The sequence below is a fragment of the Eurosta solidaginis genome, chromosome 3 (assembly GCF_040869045.1).
Source record: "Eurosta solidaginis isolate ZX-2024a chromosome 3, ASM4086904v1, whole genome shotgun sequence".
Taxonomy (NCBI): Eukaryota; Metazoa; Arthropoda; class Insecta; order Diptera; family Tephritidae; genus Eurosta; species Eurosta solidaginis.
Window position 1 is genome coordinate 268,079,982 of NC_090321.1, and position 11,324 is coordinate 268,091,305.

The window sequence follows — 11,324 nt, forward strand, 5'->3', positions numbered from 1 at the left end:
ACTAATCCCGGAGTGGGCCGATTTTTTTTATATTTTTTTTTTATTTAATTGAAAAATAAAAATTTTTTTTTTATCAATTTTATTTATATAACAAAAAAATGTAAGAAATTGATTTTTAAGTATCCTTTAAAGAATACTTAAAAATAATTTTCTTACATTTTTTTGTTATATAAATAAAATTGATAAAAAAAAATTTTTATTTTTGAAAATTTTTTTTATTCAATTAAATAAAAAAAAAAAAACGGTCCACTCCGGGATTAGTGGGGATGATTGCAGAATTGATTGAAGTTTTTTATGAGAAAAAAAAAATGGCGAAATTCGAAAAACTGAAAAATTAAAAAAAAAACTTTAAAAATTTTTTTGTATTTTTTCCGAAAAGTACATTTAAAAACAACTTAAAAAAAAAAAAAGATCCCAAACGGTCAATTTTTGAAAAAGTTATAGCATTTTGAAAACAAAAACGGTGTTTTTTTTTTTAAATTTATAACTTTTTTTGAGTTGGATGAAAAAATTTTAAAAAATTCTGAAAAACGTCTTTCGTAAGCTAGAAAAAGGAGAAAAACTTTCAGCCAATTCTAAAGGGGTCGAGTCCAAAATTGGTCGAAATGGAATGGAATACCCCATATATATTGTGGCGAATGTTGGCATCACTATGCTGTTAGTAAATAACCAAAACAACAAAACCAGCAAGCAGCGACACTTATGTATGTACAAAACAACGAAGAATATTTCACACACATAACCAGCAGCTCGAATTAAGAGATATCTCACATACACACATGTAGTCATCAGATAAGAGCAGAAGTTGTTACTCACACATACACACGCATGTATGTAACTAAATAACCAAGTATGCGATACAACTGTTCCATGTTCGTGAAAAGTCTAGACCTTAGGAGAAATATGCGAACGAGGTAACAGAGAGGAAAAAAGCAGCGCATCCTGAGGAATAACTAATTAGTTTGATTTAAACACGCTATTAGTTGTGAAGTATAATTGTGAAATGCTACTCCCTAAGTAGTCTAAATAAAGACACTTTGCAATACTGAATATTGGAGCTATTTATTCGACAGTTCATCGAACGTTAGTAGAAGGTGCATAATTATCAGGAACTTCTCAAAGTTCGTTACAATATTATTCAATCAGTTGTTTGCATGGACTGTGATACCAAACAACGGGAATTGATTATTAGTGCTGACGGAGCAGCTGATGTATATTTAACACACAATAAGTAGGGCTGCAATGTGTGGGATGTTGGAAACGACGTAATTCCAAGCCACCCTCCCAAAGTTACTGGAGCTGGTGATAAAAGTGGGAGGTTGGAAACGACGTTATTCCAAGTCGCCCATCCAAATCATTGCATATTTAAGGTAGTCAGAAGATATTGTTTTATTACGTGGAGTAAGTCACACGTATAAATGTTTTTGCAGAGCTTATTGAAATCAGTACACAGACAACGAAGAGGTTCGTGCATTTCAAAATTCAATCTGCATGTGCTTATATGAATATATATGCTATATATGAATATATAGCAAATCACTGCTACAACAACAACAACATTTGACGGCGGTGCCCGGAAAACGACAAATTGTTTTCTTATACATTTTTTTATTTAGCTTTTGGTATGTTATTTTCCTAAATTATATCATTATGATTATTAATCAAATCTTATATGGAAAATTCATAATACCTTGGCAAAGTTAACATAGTCATAATGCCTCAGTCATAACTATATTTTTACTTAACCATGTCTTTTGGTATTGCCCTTATTAAAAAAAAAAATTTATAACTTCATAAAAATTTAAAGAATGTTAAAAAAATTGCAAATTGCACAATTAGTAGGTGAAAGAATAAATATTTGTCATCAGATCAAAAAGTAAATATTTGTAACTTTTGTAATCTTGAAAAGGTAAAAAAGTTCAGACCCGTGGGAACATTTTCCACTTCGTACTAATGTGCATACATATATATATGTATGAATGTATTAAAATGATAAGTACCGATTTTCTAATTTTAAAACGTTCAATTAAAATGGTTGGATTCGGCCGAACCTAAAGAACAAACCGAATATCCGGATCCGATTCGTATTCGGCCGAAATATCGAGGTTCGGTCGGCCACTCTTACTACAGTCTTGAAAGAAGTTTCGTATAGCTATTGCAAAGAAAGTCATATTGGTGTAATAACAAGTAAGGAAGGCTAAGTTCGGGTGTAACCGAACATTACATACTCAGTTGAGAGCTGTGGAGACAAAGTAAGGGAAATCACCATGTTGTAAAAGGAACCTAGGGTAACCCTGGAATGTGTTTGTATGACATGTGTATCAAATGGAAGGTATTAAAGAGTATTTTAAGAGGAAGTGGGCCATAGATCTATAGATGGACGCCATTTAGGGATATCGCCATAAAGGTGGAGCAGGCCTGACTCGAGAATTTGCTTGTACGATATGGGTATCAAATGAAAGGTGTTAATGAGTATTTTAAAAGGGTGTGGTCCTTAGTTCTATAGGTGGACGCCTTTTCGAGATATCGCCATAAAGGTGGACCAGGGGTGACTCTAGAACTTTTGTGTACGATATGGGTATCAAATGAAAGGTGTTAATGAGTATTTTATGGCGGCCACCGTGGTGTGATGGTAGCGTGCTCCGCCTATCACACCGTATGCCCTGGGTTCAACTCCCGGGCAAAGCAACATTAAAATTTTAGAAATAAGATTTTTCAATTAGAAGAAAATTTTTCTAAGCGGGGTCGCCCCTCGGCAGTGTCTGGCAAGCGCTCCGATTGTATTTCTGCCATGAAAAGCTCTCAGTGAAAACTCATCTGCCTTGCAGATGCCGTTCGGAGTCGGCATAAAACATGTAGGTCCCGTCCGGCCAATTTGTAGGGAAAAATCAAGAGGAGCACGACGCAATTTGGAAGAGAAGCTCGGCCTTAGATCTCTTCGGAGGTTATCGCGCCTTACATTTATTTTATTATTTAATGAGTATTTTAAAAGGGTGTGGGCCTTAGTTATATAGGTGGACGCCTTTTCGAGATATCGCCATAAAGGTGGACCTGGGTTGACTCTAGAATGAGTTTGTACAATATGGGTGTCAAACGAAAAGTGTAATAAGTGTTTTAAAAGGGAGTGGGCCTTTGTTCTATGGGTGGACGCCTTTTCGGGATATCGCCATAAACGTGGACCAGGGGTGACTCTAGAATGCGTTTGTACAATATGGGTATCAAATGAAAGGTGTTAATGAGTATTTTAAAAAGGCGTGGGCCTTAGTTCTATAGGTGGATGCCTTTTCGAGATATCGCCATAAAGGTGGGCCAGGGGTGACTCTAGAATTTTTTTGTACGATATGGGTATCAAATGACAGGTGTTAATGAGTATTTTAAAAAGGCGTGGGCCTTAGTTCTATAGGTGGACGCCTTTTCGAGATATCGACATAAAGGTGGACCAGGGGTGACTCTAGAATTTGTTTGTACGATATGGGTATCAAATGAAAGGTGTTAATGAGTATTTTAAAAAGGATTGGGCCTTAGTTCTATATGTGAACGCCTTTTCGAGATATCGCCATAAACGTGGACCAGGGGTGACTCTAGAATGTGTTTGTACGATATGGGTATCAAATTAAAGGTATTAATGAGGGTTTTAAAAGGGAGTGGCCCTTAGTTGTATATGTGAAGGCGTTTTCGAGATATCTACCAAAATGTGGACCAGGGTGATCCAGAACATCATCTGCCGGGTACCGCTAGTTTATTTATATATGTAATACCACGTACAGTATTCGTTCCAAGATTCCAAGGGCTTTTGATTTCGCCCTGCAAAACTTTTTCATTTTCTTCTACTTAATATGGTAGGTGTCACACCCATTTTACCAAGTTTTTTTCTAAAGTTATATTTGCGTCAATAGACCAATACAATTACCATGTTTCATCCATTTTTTCGTATTTGGTATATAATTATGGCATTTTTTTCATTTTTCGTAATTTTCGATATCGAAAAAGTGGGCGTGGTCATAGTCGGATTTCGGCCATTTTTTATACCAATACAAAGTGAGTTCAGATAAGTACGTGAACTGAGTTTAGTAAAGATATATCGATTTTTGCTTAAGTTATCGTGTTAACGGCCGAGCGGAAGGACAGACGGTCGACTGTGTATAAAAACTGGGCGTGGCTTCAACCGATTTCGCCGTTTTTCACAGAAAACAGTTATCATCCTAGAAGCTAAGCCTCTACCAAATTTCACAAGGATTGGTTAATTTTTGTTCGACTTATGGCATTACAAGCATCCTAGACAAATTAAATGAAAAAGGGCGGAGCCACGCTCATTTTGAAATTTTATTTTATTTTTGTTGTTGTTGCACCATATCATTACTGGAGTTGAATGTTGGCATAATTTACTTATATGCTGTAAAGATATTAACTTTTCTTTTAAAATTTGAATTTAAAAAAAAAATTTTTTTAAAAGTGGGCGTGGTCGTTCTCCGATTTTGCTAATTTTTATTAAGCAGACATAAAGTAATAAGAGTAACGTTCCTGCCAAATTTCATCATGATATCTTCAACGACTGCCAAATTACAGCTTGCAAAACTTCTAAATTACCTTCATTTAAAAGTGGGCGGTGCCACGCCCATTGTCCAAAATTTTACTAGTTTTCTATTCTGCGTCATAAGCTCAACTCACCTACCAAGTTTCATCGCTTAATGCGTATTTGGTAATGAATTATCGCAATTTTTCGATTTTTCGAAATTTTCGATATCGAAAAAGTGGGCGTGGTTATTGTCCGATATCGTTCATTTTAAATAGCGATCTGAGATGAGTGCTCAGGAACCTACGTACCAAATTTCATCAAGATACCTCAAAATTTACTCAAGTTATCGTGTTAACGGACAGACGGACGGACGGACATGGCTAAATCGAATTTTTTTTCGATACTGATGATTTTGATATATGGAAGTCTATATCTATCTCGATTCCTTTATACCTGTACAACCAACCGTTATGCAATCAAAGTTAATATACTCTGTGAGCTCTGCTCAACTGAGTATAAAAATATTGTCAATTAATAAGGGAACTTTTGTTAGCGGCTTCGTAAAATAATCACAATTGGTTTTGTACCAAGAATGATAAATGGAATTTTTCATTTTGTACCAAACGAGGAAAAAAAATTTATCAAATCATCCAAAAATGTACCAAAAGTCTTCGGATACGAATTTCAACCAAACTATAGTTATATTCTGTTTCTTTATCCAAAAACTGTTCTTAGTCAGGTAACTTTCTAACGCAAATTAAAGGTAGTATAACATGGAAATATGATTTATGAAGAAATACTTTTCCAGTAAAAATAATAAAAGAAGTTTATTTATTGAAGCATGCAATTATGTACATATATAAAAACATTTCTTTATTGAGTAGCAGTAAGGAACATAAAATTAATATTTAAACAAAATAACAGCTGCATTCAATGCAAAAACATTTCATAAAACATTTTAGGTACAAAAGATTTACATTCAGGTGTAAAAGTTGATAAATTGTCGCCTGCATCTATACTAATAACCCATGTTTCAATCACTACATTAACAGTTCTTCTTTGAGTTCTTTAAATACCTCAGTTGACAAAAAGCTTTTTTTCGTATCTATATAATGACAACTATCGTTAGCTAATTTCATCAGGTCTTTAGTTTTTATTAAATTCGAAACTTTGTATATTTGAAGTCTATTTCTACACTTAGTTTTAATTAAATTTTGTATAGAAAATATCTTTTCAACGTTTGTTAGTTAGTTAGTTAGTTATTTATTTATTACGGCTTAAAGCCTAATTCAAGATACAAATAGTACTATTCTATCTTATAGGTAGAGTCGATGAATGTGGAAACGACAATATGCATTGAACTATTCTATACGTATTAGAAAACATTAAATTAAATTCATTAAATTCATTTTTAACTGATCTTAATTCTTCCCAAAAGCTGCATATATTTAAATTCTTGAATTTTTTAAGACTCTCATTCTCTGCTAAAGCTCTAAATTCGGAATTAATTTTCTATATTTTATCAAATTCAGATTTCGGAAACAAGCCCATAACTAATGGCAGAATACTATTTGTTTCACCGCTTAAAATACTTTCTAGTGAAAGCTTTGCAGACCACAACAAACTTTTATCATTTAAATTTACTTTCTTTCATAAAGCACTACAAAATTGTATATAAAATTGTTTAGCATAGCTCTTAAATATATGAACGTCATCCTTTTCGAAAAGGTTGTTTGATGGAATAATATCCACATTAACACCGCAGTAAACTTCATCTGGGGTTAAGTGATTTACGTCTGAATCAATATTTAACATCCAAATAGGACTGGAGTCTAAATACGATTTTTTTATAAAATTTTTAATTTAGTAATATGTAAGTAAATATATGCGAATAGCTTCAGACTGCATTTCTATATTCACATTATTCATTTCATTGAAAATATAAGAAAGAAATGTAAAATATACTTTATAAATAGGACTTTGAAAAATTTCATATATAAGATTAATATTTTGATTACTGCTTTTATTTTCAAATACGTAAAGATTTACATAATACTTGAGGGCATCCCATTGCTCAAGTAATTCTATCTATGACTGCTGGTCTAGAAAGCCACCTTGTGGGAGCGTACTTTAGTATAACATGCATTTCTGTACCGAAACACTCTGAAAGTCTGCCCTCCTTTGGGGGCTGTTACAAAAATTATAGTTTACGACTTTTAAAAATGTATCAATTTTGTTGGGAAATACATCATAAGCCATTGAAGCTAAATTTAAAAAGTGACAAACACATCCATTAACATGCAGATTTTGAGCAACTTGCTTCAGCCTTGCTTGCACTCCGCTTTATGCTCCAATCATAACCGAGCAATTGTCGGCAGTGAAACCAATCATTTTTTCAAGTGGTATTGAATGGTGTTTAAAAGATCCAATAATGGCATTAAAAATACCCCCCGTACTGCTATAGGTCAAAGGTATCAAATCTAAAAATCTATCAACGCACTTTTTATCAAAAATTCGAATCGAAACTGCCAAATTTTTTGATATACATATATCAGTCGTTTCATTTATTATTAGGCGGCGGCCACCGTGGTGTGATGGTAGCGTGCTCCGCCTATCACACCGTATGCCCTGGGTTCAACTACCGGGCAAAGCAACATCAAAATTTTAGAAATAAGGTTTTTCAATTAGAAGAAAATTTTTCTAAGCGGGGTCGCCCCTCGGCAGTGTTTGGCAAGCGCTCCGGGTGTATTTCTGCCATGAAAAGCTCTCAGTGAAAACTCATCTGCCTTGCAGATGCCGTTCGGAGTCGGCATAAAACATGTAGGTCCCGTCCGGTCAATTTGTAGGGAAAATCAAGAGGAGCACGACGCAAATTGGAAGAGAAGCTCGGCCTTAGATCTCTTCGGAGGTTATCGCGCCTTAAATTTATTTTATTTTTAATAATTCTTCTGACAAAATGCAATTATGGATTTATTTTTTCTGGCCCTGTTATTTCAGTTATTATTTTCTGTGCTTTCATTCTATTGATGCAAAATTTGTTCACAATTTTAGAATCAGTTATGATATTTTTCATAAGCATATTTAAATGATCCATAAACGCAAATGGCAAATTGTGCTCGGCAACAAAACAACATAACTATATATTTTCCTCGAAAAATTAAAAATTTGTTTGTACATTCAGAGCTGCTTTGCAAATGACTTCAAGTGTAGTGCTGTATTTTCCAAAAATGTACCAAATATGTAGTACCAACGTACTTTCGGGAAGCGAAATGTACCAAAAAAAGTACAAATGTACCATGATTATCATCACTGTTTTGTACTATATGTAGGTATGTACATTGTACATATGTACCTATTTATGAAAAAGGTCTTATCAATGGCAATATTCGCTATCGCTGAGGGAACACTGAATCAGCCACATCTTATTATAGCTCTACATATGAGCCATTGTATTGTTGTTGTTGTTGTATTGTTTGCATATTATACAAAAAAAATGGCAACGTTTTACAAGACGGTGCACCACCTAATTTTAATCAAAAATTATAAAAGGTGGTATCAAAAGACGCGTCTCGACCTCCGAATCCGAAAGCGGAAATCAAAAACTTTATTTCTGTCGTAAGTTATTTACAAAAAACCGTATAATGACCCCTAGAGGGTCCGAAATATGGGGCCCGATCCATAGTTTTGTTTTTTTTGCATAGAATACCTTTCTGAGTTGGCGGCCTTCGGCCGCGCTTGTAAAAAATTACCCTAGGTGGGTCCGACACCGGTTTGGGGATCAAAACTAAATGCGCGCAGAACACCCTTTTGCGTTAGTATGTGTGTGTGTACAACAAATCTGCCAAAAAACAACAACCACATGAAAATTTCAACCGATTTTTTGCTTATATCTTTGGACAGAGATAAAAATTTCGCTTTCGGTTTCTAAAAACGCAGGTCGAGACGCGTCTTTTGATACCACCTTTCATAATTTTCGATAAAATTTAGGTGGTGCACCGTCTTGTAAAACGTTACCAAAAAAATTTACAAAAACCAAATGACTGGCAAGTTGGTTTGCAGCTTTTCCCCACCCCGCACACCTTCGACGCCATGATGTAAATAGAGTTTCACTCCGTTAATTGAAGTGTAGGTACAAATAGCCAATTGCTTTCATGTACACAGGTACATGCAGTCCTCTACCAAATGTAGTGTACTGGCACTTGTAGGGCTGCAGCAGCAGTTAATCACTCATGCAAACAACTAAAAAGCGGCACATAAAATGTACATATATACATATTCACCTTCACGTATAGCATATCTTCACTTGACATGATTTATGTGAATCCACTGCAAATTCTGTTACTCCAAGATTTACGGTTATATTTTTCTTGTCCAAACAAAATTGTTTGCTTTGAAGAGTCGAAATCCAATATACAACCAAATTTTCGTTCCCTTTTGTCCAGACGCCCGAATTAGTGTTTTTATTTTGCTTGCTGTGACCTTATTTAATGACTCCCTGCTATTCGCGTTTTATAAAATATAAATACAGCGTTTGCGTTACACTTTTTTGGAGATCATGCTTCTAACGTTTTTATTTTTTTTTTTATATTTTATGTTAAATAATAGCACAGAAAATTTCGCACCCGTAAACATGGAAAATCAAAATGAATTTGTTAAAACTCGATTTTTCGATTTGACAAATCAACTTACGTTGACGTTGACAAACAACAAAAAACAAGGAAAAACATAACAACACACGTACACAAACACCTGCCGGCAGCTAGTGCTACCAGAATATAATGAATGGTTTAACCCACGTGTAGAGAGCAAATTACAATAACTTATTAAGGCCGTGACACAATGACATTTTTCATAAAGATGCGCTTAACACAAGCTTATGCATTCCAATAACGTCGCCACAACCAACCAAGATGTTGCGTTTGTAAATATGAATGAACTTAAGACTTGGCAATTGAATTTTATTTCGCCTTGCCCATTCACATACATAATTTCGCGAAGCACTGTTATAAACATTCTCACTATAGAAGAAAAATACTTGCTTACATATTTTGTGTCGTATTCGATTGTTATATTTGTATTTGTATTGTATTGCAGTTTTTACTTGCGAAAAATGTTAGTAAATTTACCAACCAGTGGGAAAAATTATTTCACTTGCAAAGTGTGTCAACACCCTTAACCAAAACGAATGTCACATTCTTCTTCTTATGCTTTGCTTGTAACAAAATTTGGGAGATGGCTACTTTTCATTATCAAATGGTGCCAGTGTCGCTCATTCTTTCGTTCTCCATAAAAATGCTCATAATGCATAAGCTTGTGTTAAACTCATTTATATGAAAAAATGCTTATGTGTTGGGGCTTTTATAGCTCGTTTATATTGCACGGAGATCGTCTTCCTGGCTGAAGTATTCGAAACCTAATTGTTTCGATATGTAAGCAAAGGCGCATAATCATAGTCAAAATAAAATATATTTTAAATTTATTTGCAGCTTTTTGACATAATTTTCTATGAGCTATCTGTCAAAAAAGCTGAAACTAAATTTAAAACCAATTTTATTTTGACTATGATTATGCGCCAAAGAGTTTTTATTCAGCCGTGTTGTTGTTGTTGTAGCGATAAGGTTATCGATACTGATGGTCCTTTGCCGGAGGCAGATCGGGAACGTTCCGGTAACAATTATCATCAAGGTACAAGCCCGACCAAAGAAGATAAATATAATAAGAGATGTCACTCGTTACTTTGCATAATGTTTTTGGTTAGGGTAATCACAGGTTTTTTGTTTTGGGCGACATGTGCAGAAATGTCTTTATAAATTTTGGTAGGGTATTTGTGTTTATTTTTTCCACTGTATTTAATAAATTAATTATATCTCTTTCCAAAAATCACATTTGCATAAGGTGCCTACACGACATGGATACAGCGAGTGTAGGTTTTACGTGAGTGCCTGTCTTCGAAGACCTAACCTCACGCATGTACCAAGTACACAGGTCAAAGCGGGTCTGACCAGCCCCCAAGGCTCGCTTACCTTGGTACCAATCGATAATGTGAGTGGACACATCATCACCTTGGTGGGGTTGGAGGCCTATCTAACACCTCTTCCATTCTATGGGTCATGGCACCCGGTTGCAATGCAACTCCACATTCGAGCTGACCAACTCTTACCGCATTCGGATATCAACCACAGCCACCACGATGCTCCCAAAGGGGCCAACCGCAAATGAACAGAAACGGAGCAAGCTCCGCGGGCTATCTGTTCCCCGTGGTACCACTTTAAAGTCTTGGTCTGACTTTCGCAGCCGAAGCCACTTCCGGTTGAGTATCCACCTACTCCGGACCGGCCGCCTAGGGGTGAGGTGGGGTTAGAACCCCCCCACATCCACGAACACACACACAAATTAACCACCACGGTCACCACCACGTCTCCTCCGTCTAAACACCTCAAAAGCATACCTATTGAGCAAATCAATAGTCCGACTAGTGGAGAGCGCTCCACTCACATCAACTCTACCTTCATCAACATTAACCCCAAAACTACCCAAATCCCTTATGTCCGAGTACTCCGGGCACTCGCACAACACATGCAACCAGTCCTCATATGCAGCCCCACATACACACCCCTCCGTTTCGCTCAAGCTCCTCTTATGCAAGAATGCATTAAGAGGACCATGACCAGTAAGCAGAAAACCCAGGCTCAGACTAAATCTGAAGTCTGGATTTTCCGCCACAAATGAAACGTCCCGGATGTACCCGTACGTTACCCTGCCGTTGGGACTATTGTCCCAGCGCTCCTGCCACTTCTCTCTAACCACC

General features: G+C 35.7%; 1 protein-coding gene across 2 annotated transcripts in view; it reads right to left on the reverse strand.

Annotated features, from left to right (window-relative positions):
• The window catches only part of didum (dilute class unconventional myosin), a 69,280-nt gene extending 60,041 nt beyond the window's left edge, over nt 1-9,239 (reverse strand). For both annotated transcript variants that reach the window (XM_067776377.1, XM_067776376.1), the window contains exon 1: nt 8,797-9,239. In XM_067776377.1, coding sequence (XP_067632478.1) covers nt 8,797-8,826 — 30 coding nt within the window. In that variant the 5' untranslated portion in view covers nt 8,827-9,239. The remainder of the gene's footprint in view (nt 1-8,796) is intronic.
• Between the last annotated feature and the right edge of the window lie 2,085 nt (nt 9,240-11,324).